The sequence below is a fragment of the Acinonyx jubatus genome, chromosome B3, assembly GCF_027475565.1.
Source record: "Acinonyx jubatus isolate Ajub_Pintada_27869175 chromosome B3, VMU_Ajub_asm_v1.0, whole genome shotgun sequence".
Taxonomy (NCBI): domain Eukaryota; kingdom Metazoa; phylum Chordata; class Mammalia; order Carnivora; family Felidae; genus Acinonyx; species Acinonyx jubatus.
In genome coordinates this window covers 105,437,113-105,456,944 of record NC_069386.1, presented here as the reverse complement: position 1 = coordinate 105,456,944, position 19,832 = coordinate 105,437,113, and the positions used below count along the sequence as shown (strand labels likewise).

At 34.4% G+C, this 19,832-nt stretch overlaps 1 protein-coding gene across 3 annotated transcripts in view; it reads right to left on the bottom strand.

Annotated features, from left to right (window-relative positions):
* MNAT1 (MNAT1 component of CDK activating kinase) overlaps positions 1 to 19,832 on the bottom strand; it is a 226,981-nt gene that overhangs the window by 77,330 nt on the left and 129,819 nt on the right. For all 3 annotated transcript variants that reach the window (XM_027065861.2, XM_027065860.2, XM_053224519.1), the window contains one exon: positions 3,634 to 3,755. In XM_027065861.2, the coding sequence (XP_026921662.1) occupies positions 3,634 to 3,755 (122 nt within the window). The remainder of the gene's footprint in view (positions 1 to 3,633; positions 3,756 to 19,832) is intronic.

The window sequence follows — 19,832 nt, the reverse complement described above, 5'->3', positions numbered from 1 at the left end:
CAGGCCTCACACTAGGCACAAAGTGGCAACAGACTATAACTGGAAGAATATGAAGCCTATCAACATCAACTGAATCAACAATAAAACCCAAACTAAGATCAAACTACAGACTTAATGCTTAACTCCCTACACTAATGCCTTGGCAGAAGAACAGGACATAAATATTTTCAGGCATAAATATTATTTATCTCAGTCTCTGTTCTGTCACACAGATTATCCAATATTCAAACAAGAATTACAATAAACACAAGAAAGCAGGAAAAACAAATCTATCATCACGACATAAAATAAAATAGTCAACAGAACCAAACCCAGAGATGTTGGAACTATCAAAGAGGCACTTTAAAGTAACATGATTACTAAGTTAAAGGATCTAGTGAAAAAGGTAGAGAACATGTAGAAACAGGGGATTTCAGAAAAGAGGTGAAAATTATAAAAAGGAATGTTATGGAAATAGCAAGATGAGAAAGAAATCCTTTAATGAAAAAAAGAAATCTGTGAAGAATAAATGGTTGAGATATTTACAAAAGAAAAACAACAAATTATAAATCCAGAAAGTACAGAGAAACTTGGAAAGCTCAGAGAAACTGTATTTTTACATATAACGGTCAGTTCCTTGTAGGAAACATATAGTAAATCTTGAGTTTAATGCAATCTGACAATCTCTGCTTATTATGTGGAATATTTAGACCTGTGCTATCCAATATGGGAGCCACTAGCTATACATCATTATTTAAACTAAACTGAATTAGGGGTAGGTACCTGGGTGGCTCAGTTGGTTAAGCGTCCAACTTTGGCTCAGGTCATGATCTCACAGTTCATGGGTCTGAGTCCCCCCTTGGGCTCTGTGCTGACACAGCTGGCTCGAGCCTGGAGCCTGCTTCGGATTCTGTGTCTTCCTCTCTCTCTCTCTCTGCCCCTCCCCTGCTGGTGCTCTGTCTCTCTGTCTCTCTCTCAAAAAGAAATAAACATTAAAAATAAATAAATAAACAAACAAACTGAATTAAAATTTAAAATTCAATTCTTCAACTGCGCTAGACACATTCAAGTGCTCAGTAGAAATATGAAACTGAGGACTTCTATTTTGGACAACAGAGACATAATATTTCTATCACATCAGAAAGTTGTATTGGATAGTACTGTTTTAGGTCATTTAAAAAGATGTTTTTTAATGTGTATTTATTCTTGAGAGAGAGAGAGCGCGCACACACACAACAGACCATGGACAGGGGAGGGGGCAGAGAGAGAGGGAGACACAGAAATCCGAAGCAGGCTCCAGGCTCTGAGCTGTCTGCACAGAGCCTGAAGCGGGGCTCAAACCCATGAACCATAAGATCATGACCTGACCCAAAGTCAGATGCTTAACTGACTGAGCCACCTAGGCGCCCCCTAGATCATTTATATGTAATGCAATTACAGACACAGTTAAGACTAAATCCACTACTATGCTGTTTCCTAATTGTATCATATCTTTATTTTTTGCCACCCTCTTTTCCTGTGCTCCTCTTCATTAATGAAGTATTTTTATGATCTCATTATTTTCTCTGCTAGTGACTTACTGACTATCCCTCTTTTTTTTCTAACATTTTTAGTATTGCTGTAGGGTTTATATTAAACATCTTTAGCTTATCACAATCTATCTCCAGATACTCTTATACCACTTCATGTATACTGTAAGAACATTACAGCAATAGTTTTTCTCTCTTCCTATCCTTTGTACTGTTTTCATCCATTTCACTTGTGCATTCTCATTATGCATGCCTACTTCCATAAGCTTTCAAATGTAATTTTGATGACAAAACTATTGGAAAATGCAAATCCCTGTAACAAAGGAATATTACTTTACATACTTTGTTGTCACTAACATTAAAAATAAAGATTTTTTAAAAATTTATTTTGAGATCTAGAATTCTGGCACTTGCTAACCCAATAAAAGATAAGAAACCAACATCTTTATCACTAACTTTTTACATCATGAAACCTATTATTGTCTGTCTCAAGCTTCAATTTTGGCCAATTATTTGACAAATTTATCTTAAACTCAAAAGGGGTTTAGGTTTTGTTTCACATCCCTTTGGCTTCATGTTTGGAAGATGTAGGACCTTAAGAGAATACAGAACTAAAGAAAATATTAAGATCTACTAAATAGCAGATTAGTAAATTATCTACCATTTTAATAGTAATTTGACCTTTGAGCCTCCAGTTTCATATGTAAAATACTATGCATCACATTCAAGATTTTGGTTTTGAAGATACATGTAGGGATTTTTTTTGTTGTTTTTTCTGTTTTTTGTGTGTTTTTTTGTATGTAGGTTTTATTATCTGTTTCATCTATCTTGTTTTTGCTTTTTGGGTCTTTTTTTTTTTTTTTAGAGAGAGAGGGAGAGCACAAGCAAGGGAGGGGGTAGAGACAGGCACAGAGAGAGAGAGAGAGAGAGACAGAGAGAGAAAGACAGAGAGAATGAAGGAGGAGGAGGGAGGGGGGCATCTTAAGCAGGCTCCACACTCAGCACAGATTAAGACGCGGGGCTCAATCCCACAACCCTGGGATCAGGACCTGAGCCGAAATCCAGAGTCGGAGGCTGAACCGACTGACCCACCCAGGCGACTGGAGGGGTCTTCTTTTTTAATTACTTTTTAATCACCTGGTGTCGCTGAACCTATTACTTTCTTTTCACATTACATTCTTTTTTTTTTTTTAATGTTTATTTATTTTCAAGAGAGGGAGAGAGAGAGAGCACAAGTTGGAGAGGGGAAGATAGAGAGAGACAGACACAGAATCCAAAGCAGGCTCCAGGCTCAGCTGTCAGTGCAAAGCCCAATATGGAGCTCAAACCCATGAACTGTAAGATCATGACCTGAGCCAAAGTTGGACATTTAATCGAATGACCACCCAGGCTCCCCTCACATTATATTCTTTACACTATTTTATTTTGTTAAGAAGCAATGGTTTCTGAGTCTTCTTTTCATTCAAAAGTTTAGGTTGAGAAACCAGACCAGGACATGGATTTGTTCCATCCAACAAAGTCTGTACTTACACTTTTCAAGTATATTGTAGATACCCACCTGGTTCACTGACACAGACTATGATCATATCCATCACTCAAAAGAGTCACAATCCCAGGTTCATTTCCAAAACAGATGCATATAGTATGGCTTTTGAGCCACTGGGCCATCCCTACATTATACCTTTTGACTAAATATATTTTGTGGCTCATTTCTCATAAATATACTTATGCTGTAAACAACAGACAATGAGTAAATCTACTCTTTTTCATGGCAAGGTCACAACTCTCATATTTTTACTGGCTTACTAATGACTAAATTAAGCCCCTATTTCTAAAAAAAAAAAAAAAATACACAGTGAGCTGAAAATGAACAGCTACTTCAGTATGACTGCCAACGACATCACTAAAAAGAGAACTAATATAATCCAATCTTAACTCAAAAGACCTAATAAAACCACAGAAAAAATAATGTGTACCTTTAGTATTAAGAACCATTCATTTTTTGCAGAAGAGTACAGTTCTATAAATTCAAAATCTAAAAAATTTTTTAAAGCGTAATTTAAAAATAGTACCAACAGTGAAGCCCTAAAATCAGCTCCTCAATGAGAAGTTCTTAGACACTTACCCAAGTCTTCCCAGCATCTCAAGCTCAGGAACTTGTGGTCCACATGTCTCTATCTGCAGTGGTTGGTATTCATATAGAGCTTCTTCAAGCTTTTGAATAGGTGCTAATGAAATATGCTGACCCTGTTAGAAAAATGAATTAGAGCAATATCTTTTAATATTATTTTCATATTACTATTTATCTGTAGACTAAATTCCTTACTTTAAAAATATTATCTATTAACTCTGCTATTTCATGGGTACAATTCATTATATTACTGAAACCCACATTATATAATTAACATATGGTAATTGACATGATTTAAAAGAAGAAAACCAAATCCATCATTAAATTCAAATTTAGCATTGGGACTCCCGGGTTGCTTGGTCAGCTGAGCGTCCAACTCTTGATTTTGGCTCAGGTCATGATCTCAGAGTTCTCCTGTGCTGAGCAGCTGGAGCCTGCCTGGGATTTTCTCGGTCTCTCTCTCTCTGTCCCTCCCCCGCTTGCACATGCTGCATGCGCGCTCTCTCTCTCTCAAAAAAATAAAATGGGTGATGGGCATTGAGGAGGGCACTTGTTGGGATGAGCACTGGGTGTTGTACGTAAGCCAATCTGACTATAAACTATATTTACATAGATAAAAATTTTTTAAAGTTAAAAATAATTAAAATAATAATAAATTCAAATTTAGCCTTAAAGAGTATATATCTATTCACTATCAATGGTAGAATTCTGCACATATATAAGTACAGTCCATCCTCATATTTTCCTATTTTTATGATACAGCTTTGACAATTTTGGTACTCAGTGTTTTACTGAAAGCCCTAATTAGGCAAGAACACTAATTAAATTATTCCCCACAAAATTTTGCCACATAAATTTCTACTCTCTTAAGTCTTTAAAATGAAATAAAAAACTTACTTACCAAATGTGTGGATATGATAGTTACTTATACCTCCCGCCCCCACAAACACACACATAGAGAGAATTCTGTAGTAAAAACTAAGTTGAATGAAACATCCAGGATTTTTCTGAAAAGAAATAACTACTGACTAACTAAAATAAAAGGACTGTATTTAATTACAAGCATACAAAATTAAAGACCACTGAGCTATATGAATCATTACATTGAGATTTATCATACATTTGAACATAGATTCTAATTTTTAAAAATCCCTATTTTTTTATATAGTCCATGTTTTCAGATTCTAACTCTAGTTATTTTTTCTTTGTATAGTTCTCAACAACTTAATTCCTAGCTTTTTAATAAAAACGAGCTCTTGCAGTTATTAATCCCACCATATTCTAGTTTATAGTTTAGTTCTGTTGTTACCTCCCTTAGTTTCCTTTATTTTTCTCCTAAGTTACTAAGTTGGATACACAGTACATTTCTCTTTTATTTGAAAAAAAAAAAAAAGTAAAAACTATGACTTAAAAGTGATAAAGTGCAACTGAGACAGTGAGAAACAACCACTGAAGACATCTGCATGTGACCTGTGGTTTTTCTTTTCAACAAAGTTTAATCCCATGTAGCATCACCCTAGTTAGTTAACTGTCAGGTATTAATAACTTCTTTGACAATGCAAACCTCAAAAGTTCTTCCCCAAACACTGGCAAAGGACTCAAACTGCCATTTAGCATATAAAAAGATGCTTAACATTTCTAGTCATTAAGGAAATGCAAATCAAAACCACAATGATATACCATGTAACACCCATGACTATTAAGGATGGCTATTATCCAAAAGAAACAAATAAAACCACAGAAAATAACAAGTTTTGTCAAAGATGTAAATAAATTGGAACTCTTGTGCATTGCTGGTAGGAAGGTAAAATGGCACACCCACTATGGAAAACAGGAAGTTGATTCCTCAAAATATTAAATATAGAATTATCATATAAGCCAACAAAATTCCATTATTGACTATATACGCAAAAGCAGTGAAAGCAGGAACTCGAACAAATATTTGTACACCAATGTTCATGGCATGATTATTGACAATAGCCAAAAGGTAGGAGCAACCCACGTGTTCATTGATGGATGAATAAATAAACGGAATGTAGCATATACACACAATGGAATATTATTCAGCCTTAAAAAGTTAAAAACGTTGACACATGTTAAAACGTGAATGAATCTTAAAAACATTATGCTAAGTAAAATAAGCCAGCTACAGGGGCGCTTACGTGGCTCAGTCAAACATCCAACTCTTGACTTTCAGCTCAGGTCATGATCTCACAGTTTGGGAGTTCGAGCCCCACATCAGGCTCTGTGCTGATAGCATGGAGCCTGCTTGGGATTCTGTCTCCCTCTCTCTTTGCCCCTCCCTTGCTTGTTCCCTGTCTTTCAAAATAAATAAAAATAAACTAGAAAAGGGGTGCCTGGGTGGCTCAGTCGGTTGAGCGTCTGACTTCAGCCAGGTCACGATCTCGCGGTCCGTGAGTTCGAGCCCCACGTCAGGCTCTGGGCTGATGGCTCAGAGCCTGGAGCCTGCTTCCGATTCTGTGTCTCCCTCTCTCTCTGCCCCTCCCCTGTTCATGCTCTGTCTCTCTCTGTCTCAAAAATAAATAAATGTTAAAAAAAATTAAAAAAAATAAACTAGAAAAGAAGAAGAAGGAGAAGGAGAAGGAGAAGGAGAAGGAGAAGGAGAAGGAGAAGGAGAAGGAGAAGGAGAAGAAGAAGAAGAAGAAGAAGAAGAAGAAGAAGAAGAAGAAGAAAGAAGCCAGTTACAAAAGGACAAACACTGTATGATTCTAATTACCTGAGATTCCTAGAGTAGTCAAATTCATAGAGACAGAAAGTAGAATGGTGGCTGCCAGAAGTTAGGGTGAGGCAGGAAGGAGACAGGATGTTAGTATTTAATAGGTACAGAAGTTTTAGTTGGAGAAGATTGAAAAAGTCTGGAGATGGATGCACTACAATATGAATGTACTTAATATCAATAACCATATACTTAAAAGGAGTTAAAATGGTAAAGTTTATGTCGTGCATATTTTACCATAATTTTTAAAAATGCGTTTTAGATATTCTGATTTACTCATTTACGTGGCTAGAATAATACACAGGAAAAAAAGAAGTGAAATACCTAGAAAACTTTGTTAACATTATTTTAACCCTTAACCTCCATATGTTTCAGAGCCTTTCTAAATAAACATGAAACTGTCAAGCGAAATCTTATACTATCTCACAGTAATCCAATCTCTGAATAATGAATCTAAGTACAGGGGGTTACACAGGTTAAGAAGAGGATTGCCCAAGTGGAACATTTTAAGTGGCATTTTGACATTCCTGTTTCAAAGTGTCTTCTTCATAACCTGCCAAGTACTAAATTCTCCTGCCATCTGATACAAAAAGTCCAGTATTAACGTCACACTGTTAGGTTAGGAAGGAAAAAAAAAAAAGAAAGAAAAAGAAAAACTGTAAGAATTAAAGAAGGAACCTATTATAGTTCCACTAACATAGTAACGCAGATTACTTTATTACTCCCATTTTCATTTTATAAATCAGTGTAATGCCCAGAAAAGATGATACAGAATGGGTATTTTCAAGAGCTAGAACACTTTCCAGAAAAAAATAATATTCAAAAGAGACAGGCTCTCTTAAGTCATTACAGTAGGAAACAGACTTAATCATTCACTAAATACCAGCAATAAAGCCCAAGTTACTAAAGTTATGAAATCATATAATCTAAAATCTTCTCTGCAAGTTGGTAGGCACATGAAAGATCAACTGGTAATATTAACAGTTAACATCATTTACTTGGTGCCAGGCACTGGCCTAAGGGTTTTGTTTTGTTTTTAGCTTTTTAATGTTTATTTATATTTGAAAGAGCAAGAGAGAGAGACAGAGAGGGAGTATGGGAAGGGCAGAGAGAGAGACGGAAACCCAGAATCTAAAGCATGTTCCAGGCTCTGAGCTGTCAGCACAGAGCTGGACGTGTGGCTTCAACTTCAAACAGCAAGATCATGACCTGAGTCCAAGTTGGCCACTTAGCCATCCAGGTGCCCATAAGGGCTTTTTTTTAATGCACTATTTCATTAGTATTCACAACAGTTCTAGGAGATAAATACTATTATTCCTACTTTACAGATAAGAAACAGGGGTTTAGATATGTGACTTAGCAAGGTCACACAGTATTAATGACAGATTGAGTATCAGAAGCCAATCCTGTCAGATTCTAAAGCCTATGTTCTTTTCCCCTAACTTACTTATTTTATGAATAAAAAAGCTAAAATATAAATTTTCCTAAAGTCACACAGTAAGAGTCAAATCTACTAATTCCTATCTCATGTGGGTTCTACCATACAACACTACCTTTCAATATCTTATTTTTAGACAATATAATCATGGTTGCTCAATTTAAAAGTTTGATATTAATAAGTAAATCCTAGATAGTTAAAAATAAATTTTACTACAAATCCTAATAACTGAAATATGGTCAAAATAACACAGGGTCAAAGAGGATTCTTTTTAATTATGCGATTTAGAGAACAATAAATGTTACTCTGTGATAATTCTGTTTACCATGAGAATGATAAAACAAAATTCATAAATGATACACAACTTAACCTTGTAATGTTCAATCAATCTTTCCCCAAAAATACTTGGTGTGAGATAGATGCCAAGTTTCTCAGATCTAAAGCTGGAAGAATTTACAGGACAAATCATGGACATAATTAAAATTAAAATTAAAATTAAAATTAAGTCACCAACAGAGAAAATGTCTTAGCAAGTCCTACAAGGAAAGTGTTGGGGTTTTTTTTAAGTGACTGGAGGCAAAAAAGTCTCGAAAAGTTTGGATGCAAAATGGTAATTGAACGTGATATTTCCACCAAAACAGTTATGATATGACTCTAAATTATCAGATTAAGGAAATCAAACTACATGAAGTTCCAGTGATATATCACATCTGAATTAATGGACATTTCATCAAAGAAGATACACAAATGGCTAATACGTACGTGAAAAGATGGTCAACATCATTAATCTTTAAGAAAAATGCAAATTACAACCACAATGAAATACTACTTCATAGTTACTAGATTTGCTATAATCGAAAGGATAGATAATAAAAAGTTTTACTGAGGATGTGAAGAAACCGGATCCTTTCACACATTGCTAAGGAGAGTGTATAGTGGTGCCACCCCTTTGGAAGTGAGTTTAGCATTTTTTCTTCAGTTTACAAATAATGTACTTTGACTTAGTATTAGTAATACTAATAGGTAATAATATTAGGTATCCAGTCAAGAGAAATGAAAACATATGACCACACAAAGACACAAGATATTCCTAGCATCATTATTCATAGTAGCCAAATAGTGGAAATAATCTACATGTCCATAAACTGGTGAATGAGTTAGAAAATGAGGTACATTCATAGGATATAAAAATTAACTCACAATATTAATAAAATATGCTGAATGGTATTCAGCAACAAAAAAGAATAAAATATTGATACATGCTGCAACATAAATGAACTTCAAAAACATTAAGCTAAGTGAAAGAAACCAGGCAAATGACTACATGTTGTACAATTCTACTTACATGAAATGTCCAAAAAAGGTAAAACTACAGAAACTGGTAAAAATCTACAGAAAGTAGATTAATGACTGAGGGCGACTACGAGTGTGAATTTAGAATAACTGCAAATAAATACAAAAATCAGTTGAACTGTACATTTAAAATGAATCACTGGTGGGGGGCACCTGGGTGGCTCATTCCATTAAGCATCTCACTGTTGATCTCACTGGCATGAGACCTCATGATCGGGCTCCACACAGGGCATGAAACCTGCTTAAAATTCTCCCTCCCTCTGCTCCTCCCCCACTCATGCTCTCTCTCAATAAGAAAAAAAGATGGTGGTTCAAATCAGTTCAACATTGTTGACTATGAAATATCCAAGTAGAAAGTATCAGTAAAGGCAGCTAAAAATACAAAACAAACCCAAGAGAAATTCTGCTATCTTTCTCATCAAAGCGATGGACAAGTCATGAGAATAAATAAGATTTGGGGGAGGCAAATGTCTTGAAAAACACCCACATTAAGTAATCAAGTACATTTTGCTGACTTTCAAGTGTACAACACGAAACTGGGGCCTTTCCAACTTTTGTTGTTGTTGTCATATAAATAATAAATAAATGAGGCATGGAGGGTAAAAATGTAGTGAGAAGAGCCACAGTGAATTATATAACCTAAGGTAACATCCACTATACTCAGGGGGGAAAACCCATGCAAATCTACATTCAATAGCATAAGTAATGTTTTTACTCCCCTAGAATAACAAAATGGAGCCCCTGTTTCTCTTCTAAGATATACCTGAGAGCCCTATATCATATTTCAATCATTTGCCAAAAATATAAGCACACATGGAACGATTTTCAAAAATTCAGCTTATTCCCATTCAGAAAAATATACAAACATTTGAAAAGCGATGCTGACCAAGGTAATTATACATGGCTGTAACTTAAGTATTAATTTGAAGTATATTCTTTAACTTTTCTTACTTAGCAAATTTCAAGTCTATTATGAAAATAGTTTACACTTTACTAAAACTTAACTGTTAGATCATCTATACATTACAAATATTATCATTACGCTTTCTCCTAAAATAAAGGAAAAGTATAGACTACCTTTTGTGCTAACTCCAAAATCAGGATTTCATTCCAAATAAAAAGTTACTATGCTCTAGATTTCTGGAATCCATTCAAAAAGAAACGAAATTAACTCTGAAAATAATTTTTACTTTAAGGAACTTCTGGTCATTATGTTAAAAGAGACACACACACACACACTTTTACAATGCAGCAACCATTTAGAATAACATCACTAAAGAAAATATATTATTTTCTAAGAAAAATAACAGCAACAGACATAGTTCATCAGTAATCATTAGTATATAGGTTCCTGAAATAAGCAATAATAAAAATACTAAAAAACATAGGAGTGCGCTTGTCATGATGCGTGGAATTGTTAACTCACTATATCATACACCTGAAACTAATATAACACTGGATGTTAACTGGAATTAAAATAGAAACTTTAAAAAATACTAAAAATGAGAATACCCTTTCATATAAACCAATATACAATTCTCTGCTAAGTACCATATAATAGGTATTCATTAAGTATTAGCAATTTAGTATGATAGGTTAAATGATTCTGAAAAGCCTTTAACACAATTTTAAGAACTCTCTTAATTTTTCTGTCTTGCTTAAATGACTTACTTGCCAGGCTAGCCTCATCTTCACCATATTTGCTAATAAACCCAGTAAGCTTGATAAACTCTGAATAATTAGCTGTTTAACATCTGTCTCCCCCGTTAGACCATAAGGGCCTATGTTCACTGCCATGTCTACAGCACACAGCATGGCAACAAAGAGCTACTCAATATTTTGTTGAATGAATGAATAAAAGGGCATGTGAACAGTCATATGGTATAGTAGTATGAACACTAGGAAAACTAAGAGAAGTCAGGTGTCCATATTCTATAAATTTAAGAATGCTCTCACTAAGCATAAACAATTGAAATTTTGTTAATCACATATACTATGAAGTTACATAAGCAATACATCTCTACCTTTCCACACCTTAATATTGTTTTCTTTCACGTACTCATTCTAGAGGTTGTGGATGCTTTTTATCCCTAGGCTGGAAATGTACCTTCTAGCCACTTAAGAACTCATTTTAACAAAATTTCAGAGGTTATTGTCGTATCCTGTTGCAATCATCATTCATTCACATAACAAATACTGAATACTAATTATATGTCCAAAATTAAAAAGTACAGCAGTAAACAAAACAGATGTAAGTCCTGCACTCAGGTAGCTTACATTCTAGTAACTTTTCAATGAGATTCTGCCTTCTACTTTTAAGTCTCTGAATCATCTAAATGCAAAAAAAAAACAAAAACAAAAACAAAAAAAAACCACAAAGAAAAAAAGAATACAATGACAGTGATGTTTGTTTTCATAAACTGAGTCCTTTCACATACTAAATTTATCAAATCCTATAGAATGTGTCACACTGCTCAAGAGAATTAAAACCAGAATATTTCAGTATTCTCAGAGCATTAAACCACTACAATTCTGGTTATAATTTCTAGAGAAAATATCTGTAGGAGACTTCCCAGAAAATCATTTTTTTTCTGAAATTCTGTTTCTATGTTGGTAAATGTCCTAATAACTTAAATATGTATGTGCACATATGTGCATATGTTTTCCATTTGTGTATATATACATATGCATTTGTATATGGAGGTAGATCTATTTTTTAATTATGTGGTGGGTGGGTGTGTACTCACAGAATTTTATAATGGCATAGAGAATACTTAAAGAATATGCCTGGCACTGCTTTCAAGCTGCTCCTTCTAATAATATTTTTTTGGTAATTCAGTTGCTTTTCATTTTTTTGAGTAGCAAGCAGAGCAATTTTTATACTATGCTGCTCTGATCACTCTAGGGTGATATTAGCTTGTCATCACCACAACAGCTGCACAGTAATAACTTCCTGGTAGCACATAATTTCATGGTAAGTACAATTCATTTTCCCCCATAGATATGTCTTTCTCTAATTTCTTTCAAAATTTACAATAAACAGTATTAAGGCCAATAAGGAACAAGACCCTGCATGGTAAGAAATAATTATATATTCATATATAAATATATATGGGGGGACTGCCTCCAAACTAAAATGAACTGAGGTGATGCAACTTCTTTCAGTTTCATTGTCATAATCTAAAATGGGATGGGGTGGGGTGAGGGGGTGAACTGGGGGTGGACTAGATGTTCTTCCAGGTCTAACCTGCTATGATTTCATAACCACTAAGTGGAAATAAACCACTACCTCATAATGTATCATAAAAATAAAAAGAATTTTCCCCAAATTTAATGTAAAATAATTTGATTCTAAATATACCAGAGAAACAGCCAGTGGAAAAAAACAAGCATGAATCCCAATTCTCAAGTCTCTACTAGAATCAGGAGACTACAATCCCTTTCTGAATGCATGCTTTGTAATGAGCAGAACATAACTTTTTCTAAAAATTATTATGGTTTGCTCTTTTAAGCATTCTAATGCTGGATTATTCCCACAAATCAGCCTGTCTGAGCATTCCTTGTCTTTTAAAGTATGGTGCCTAGTAGTTAAATTAGCATTTTTTTCCCAAAATTTTCCTTCTCAAAAAAAGCAGGCTTTTCCAGAGTATGAAAGAAGTTTCATCCTGAATACACTAGGAATAACACCATTGTTTTTTAGTTCTTTAGTGATGATCAGTTCCTTTCAAATATGTAAGACATGCTTTAAAACATTAAAGAAGAATTTCTATATCTAGCTAGGCTTAAGCTTCTTGTTCATCACTGGAAAGCAAATGGTCCTAAAAAAGTTACATCCTTACTTGGCGAAGCCAAGTCTCCAAAACAATTTCTGTCACACTGGCTCTGGAAACTTCATCACAATCTGTTCACTACAGTGGAATTACTTTAAGGCTTTGTTAACTAAAGTCATCTGCAATCCCCTCACTACAACATACAGTACTTAGTGTTCAAATTACCACACAGAAAAACGTCCTTTAATAATATGTAAATTCTACAGGCGCCTGGGTGGCTCAGTCAGTTAAGCATACGACTCTTGATTTCAGCTCAGGTCATGATCTCATGGTTCCTGAGTTCAAGTCCCACATCAGGCTTTGCACTGACAACACAGAGCCTGCTTGGGATTCTCTCTCTCTCTCTCTGTCTCTCTCTCTCTCCCTCTCCCTCTCTCCCTCTCTCTCTCTGCCCCTCCCCTACACTCTCTCTCAAAATAAATAAATGAACATTAACAAATAATAATAATAATAATAATAATATACCAATTCTATTTTTGAATTGTTACTGTTACACAAATACATTTGTGTATTTGTTATTGTACCTTTGTGTCTTATTGTTACACAACTATAAACTATTCATTGAGAAAGAAGTTTAAAAATAAAATGTAACATATTAGAAATTTAAAATGGGAGAAAATTAGGAAATAATATCTATAAAAAAGATTGATGCCATTAAAGCATCTCAAATATAATTACAACCAAGCTCTGCGTATTTTTTAAAAAGCATTTCTATAAACTCCTTTGTATTGGTGTAGAACTACTATGGCTTATATAGAAACTAAGTTCAGCAATATACTCGTGGATATATGTCATTAGTTTTCAGAAAGTCAAGGATCTCAAGCTATATAGATGAACATGAAATACAAAAGGAATATAGTATTTTCTCCCTATGCTTTAATCTGTTTTGACTATAACTACATTCATACAAATTTATCTCCTGAAAAATGCAAAGATAAAGGCAGGAAAGGAACTAAGCTAGTCATCTCTGCCTCAGATAGTTCTATACCTAAAACATCCAAGAGGTCCAAATGTGTCATCTAGAAGGGTACTAAGTGGTGTAACTAAGTTCAACGAAGCTGTTAACAGTGAAGTCACATCTTGCACAGGGATTAGGTTCTAACAGCAGAATCAAGGCAAAAGCTGGTCAAAATAACCTCTCAAAAAATCCTTTAAGTAGTCCATAAAGTAAACTATCCATTACTGTATTCATATTGTAATCGCTGTATATAATCCTCCAGCACTGGAATAGATTACTATGTATTCTATGGAAAACCAGAAAAAGCAGTTGGCTTGCTTTTGGCAACCATGTTGTTTTAATTTTTTTTTTTTTTTTTTTTTTTTTTACTGAAGAAAGAAGAATTATTTGCTATTTTTCTCCCAGTTTTGTGTTGTTTTCAACTTCAGTTGAATTCAAATAAGTTAAATGTACGTATGATATGATATGATACGACTTGGCTGAACATGACAAGTATTTAAATGTTCATTCAATTGAATTCATGGAGAAAAAATGACATTTGAGATGGGCTATGAAGGCCAAATGGGGCTGAAATGGAAGGGAAGAAAGAACATTTCTAGTGAAGGGAATTTCAATACCAAGAGCAGCTTCAGGACAGTAGCAAAAGTAGGAGCCAGAATATAAATGATAGAGGAAAGAATGAGGATTGAAGAAGTTGAAACATTGAGGAAACATGATTATTATTTTCATCAAATCATAAGATAAAATGAAAATAGATATGGTGGTAGCTTAAAAAACAAAGTAGGGTCTAAGGAAGAGACTTTATTTTGTTTTATTTTTGTGGTTCCAGGTTTTTTTTTTCCTTAGCCACTGATAAATGAGGCAGTGTTGAAAAGTATTATTTTTACATTCTTTCTCTGATGCTTGTCTTGCTACTGAACTACCATTCATTGCCAAGAGGACAGAGTGTCCAGCAAATCATATCTGTTTCTATAAAAAGATCAGAAAAGAAAAACATCAAGGAGACTATTTGGTGAGACAAAACCTGCCTCCTTAAAAGAGTCTGCATTAATTTTAAGAAAAACAGAATTTGCCAGAAATTTTTAAAACTTTTCAGGCATATAGCATTTTAGTTCATTTACTTTTAGTAATTACAAAAATAGTTTCCAGAAAGAAATCTTATCTTGGCACTTTAGGTGAACTTTTAAGTAACCAATAATAATGACAACTTACACGTAAGTCTACATTTTCTGAATGTAATAAAAGAAGAAAGTTGCTTAGAGTTCTCTACAAATATTAGTATTATTATATTAGTAAAACAAAAAGTATCGCATAGTACCATTATTAGTCTTCTGAAGCAGAAATATTTTTTAGTGAAAAGGTAGCAGAAAGCTTCTTTATACCAAAATAGAGACTGAATAATTCAAAAGATCATATTTTATCTAGAACTAAACCTTCTGTGCCTAGTAGAGTGCTTGGTACATATTAGGAATGCTTGCTTCACGAATGAACAAATGTTTTGTAGTGACCCAGGCCATCCCACTCACTCCAATCCCCTACTCCAAGTCATGCTCCCCAAAAACCACATTACAAATCTGGTGCTATGTGAGGGCATTTAACTACAGAATGAATAGTTACTGTGCCATTCCCATTGTGGAAAATAAGTAAAAGACTTAGCCAAGCTGGAACTGACTTTATGCTTCCTTCTGTTCTAAAAGGAAATAACAAATGCTGTGAATACCCTAACCACCCCAATCTACCTTCCTCAAATACACACCACTACTACCATCACCAGCACCATCGCTACCTTCACAAAAACCACCATGCAATTAGATCTACATTCTTTAAAAAATAAATATAAATATAAATATATATATGTATATATATATACATATATATATATATATATATTTTTTTTTTTTTAAGCAATCGCCACAACCAACGTGGGGCTTGAACCAACCAGCAGTCACATGCTCCACCAGGTGATCCAGCCAGGCACCTGTACCTCTACCTTCTAAATGCAGAATAGAATAGAATAGAATAGAATGTTTAGGATTCTGTGATTCCCTTTTCACTTGCAGTTTTGCCTTTTTACTAAAGTCACACAGATATGGAATGTGATTATTAGCAGCGGGGTTCCATGCAAAGGACACAGAAATAGTTACTAAACATCTACCATATGCCATGCACTGGGTTGGGCACTCCATATACATTTGAAATAAGTTTTATTATGCCTATTTACAGGAAAAGAAACTGATGTTTCCGGAGGCCAAGTAAGCTACCCAGATTTTAAACTCTATACTGCCAGAATCCACCAAGCACTCTTCTACTGCAGGACTACAATATGAAAATTCAGTTATTTATCCAAACATTTAGTGGATGTTAGGCACTGTGAAGACATGATAGAAAGGATACACCACCAGAACTGATTCTACTTTCAAGCAGTTAACAATATGTCTTTATATTTATGAAACATAAATTAGGAAGTGCTCATTTTTTTAAAAATATTGGCATATAGATGCTTTTTAAAATTTTTTTTAATGTTTATTTATTTTTGAGAGAAAGAGAGGCAGACTGCAAGCAGGGGAGGGGCAGAGAGGGAGACAAAGAATCCAAAGCAGGGTCCAGGCTCTGAGCTGTCAGCACAGAGCCCGACTCAGGGCTTGAACACACAAACCATGAGATCATGACCTGAGCTGAAATCAGACCCTTAACCGACTGAGCCACCCAGATGCCCCAGTATATAGGTGCTTTTTAAATGAAAGTTACCGTAGTTCATTAAAACATATAACTTTACTTTTGGAAAATATTCATGTTCACCTTTTCCATAATACATTTAGAATGACATAACTTTCACCTGTGCTGAAATATGTGCTTCATATTTTTTTAGCTTTTTCTTCATCCTTTTTCAATACTCTCTCAGCATTTCATACTTCTTTTCATAACAAGCAAAAATACTACCTTTCTCAAACAACAATACAAATTGGTGCCTTGTCTATAAATCCATGTAAATTAAATATATTTTGAAATGTGAACCAGAAAGACTATTTCAACTAGAAAGAATACTTCCTAACAATGTAGAAATAAACTACCTTCCTAGAAAGCTGACTATAATAATCCATCCTTTAAATCACACTTTTACTATATTTTAACACACAATTTTTCATAATTGGCAGATATGTTTTATGTTTATGATATGAATTACAAAAGCAATGCACAGAAATCACAATATTTGTAAATTTTTCACCTGGGAACATTATGTGTTCACTAAGCATAAATGATGGTTCCACAAATATAATAGTACACAGACTATCACATCATTTTAGTTTTTAAATTTAAAAAATTAACTTTATTTTATAACCTTCATACATAAATACATACATAAATAAATAAAAATAGAAAGGTACATTTAGTAAAAGTGCCCCAGAGGACAAAGAAAGTGATTAGTATGGGAGACTTTAATGAACACAGCTTTGAAGCCCTTCTGGAAATTACAGGCTTGATGAAAGCACGAACATTCTACCAGTTGCTGAGACAGGTGCTACTGCCAATCAGCTGCATTTGCTGAAGCATATTCCAACAGATTACTAATTAATCTCAATACTGAAAACAATGGCTGCCTGCCATTTTCATCACATTTAAATAAAAAAAGAGAAAGAAAAAGGAAAAGAAAAAAAAGAAACAGCCACTCTATGACCAAATACAACTCTGGGTAAAACACAATTCTAGGTAAGCTCTGCATCTATGTAATTACTTAGTTTTATCATTTTCCGGTGTTCATTATACTAAACTCAAAACTTGCACCAGCTGGAGTCATGGGTCCTATAGTCTCTCTCCCTGCTATTTCTGCTATTTCTAAGTTATTTCTACTTACCACAAATATATGAAAGTATTTGTGAGATATCTGGAGGGAATGAGTCATATAAGACAGCATTTTCTTTGTTGTTGTTGTTGTTGTTGTTGTTAATTTTAAATCTCTCAATAATAAGCTGAGGAGAAATACAACCCTTGGAAGCATTCTCCTTTAGATCACATCTGTATTTTCATTAGAATTTACCCACACTCCTCTGCGCCCACCCCCAATACATACACACACACACACACACACACACACACACACACACACTTCATTCTACTATGGTCATATCCTACCTTTATTATATGAACTCTGTTCAGAGCACTGCTCAGACATTAACAAACATTAAAATACTTAACGTTTCCAAGTCTGGACAATTACTATTAAAGTGTTCATGAAGTTCTTTTAAAATATGCTGGCCCAAGGTAGGTGCCAAAGAAATTGTTTGAAATCCATTTGAAAACGTATAAAGTGAAAAATGTACGTAAGGATTCTTATGATTTTCTCCCCTTTTAATGTTTTAAATTAACACTGATTCTTGAATCTTAACACTATCTGTTCTACTATGTTTTTAAAGTTGCTTTCATTCAACTGTACATGCCTGTGACCTCTACAGTGACCTCTACAAAAGCAGTTGTGCACTTTACTGTGGTGCAAATCCTCACAGACAAGTTGAACCTGTTCTTTTTGGCACTGAGCCCTTATGCTGAACACACAGCTGAGATTTATTATAAAAGGGGAACTCAGGGGCATTATTGCACAACATTTATCCTTCACATATAGCCAAGTATAATCTTTTACAGCCTTTGAGAGTTCTTAAATAAACAGATCTTCTCTTAATTGCAGAGTTTCTTATTTGTCATCAATCATACGGCATATTGAGATTCATTTTACGTTAGGAAAAAGCCAACAACACACAAAGCATATGTACTAAGAGATATTAAATTTAGTCTCTTAATATTATTCAAAAATAATACTTCTGGAGCGCCTGGGTGGCTCAGTCGGTTAAGCGTCCGACTTCAGCTCAGGTCATGATCTCGCAGCCCGTGAGTTCAAGCCCCCGCATCGGGCTCTGTGCTGACAGCTCAGAGCCTGGAGCCTGTTTCGGATTCTGTTTCTCCCTCTCTCTCTGACCCTCCCCCGTTCGTGCTCTGTCTCTCTCTGTCTCAAAAATAAATAAATGTTAAAAAAAAAATACTTCTAATACTCAGACCTAAAGATAATTACCTGCCTTGCTGTTTTAGCAAAGTCAATGCAATTAAGTAATAAATATGTCTTCAATGATCTATACTTTAAGAAAACAGGTTAAAAAGTGTAGTACTCTCATAGATCTTCTAAAAACATTTGAGAGAAAACATTAACCTTTACTTTTACACTGTTTTGCATTTTCTTTATTTCAAAGTTCAATTTTAAGTAGCTTTCCATAGTGCTTTAAAAACACTTCCCATTCTAAACAATTCTGAACTGAGCTCAGATACACAGGACTCTGCCAGGCTACTTCCTCAATTCAACAGTAGATGTGATACCCTGGGGGAAGGAGGAGTTTCATGAGTTCTAAGAAGTATCTCTTATAACAGGAATTACCACACCATTTACATTAATTCTTCAGGACTTGCTAATTGATCTATCATCAAGACTGCCCTTGTTGAAAACAAAGAAATTAATATAACTTCAAAAGTATTCTATCCTGGAAGTCAGGTTCAAACTAGCTTATCAGCTAATTGCTTAACATAAAGGAAACTAAAATATGTCGATTCAGGTGAATATTTCCTTGCTCTGAATTTTCATTTTTTCATTACTAGTAAGCATAAAAACAATTTTTAAAAAAAGTCTGTTACACCTATAGAGGAGGCAGGAGTACCATTTAATGGGCATAAAGTTTCAGTTTTACAGAAGGAAGAGTTATAGAGACTGATGGTGGTGATTGTTGCACCACAATATTAATGTATTTAATACCACTGAACTGTACACTTAAAAATGGTTTAAAAGGTAAATATTATGTGTATTTTACTGGAATAAAAAAATTAATTAAAAAATAAAAT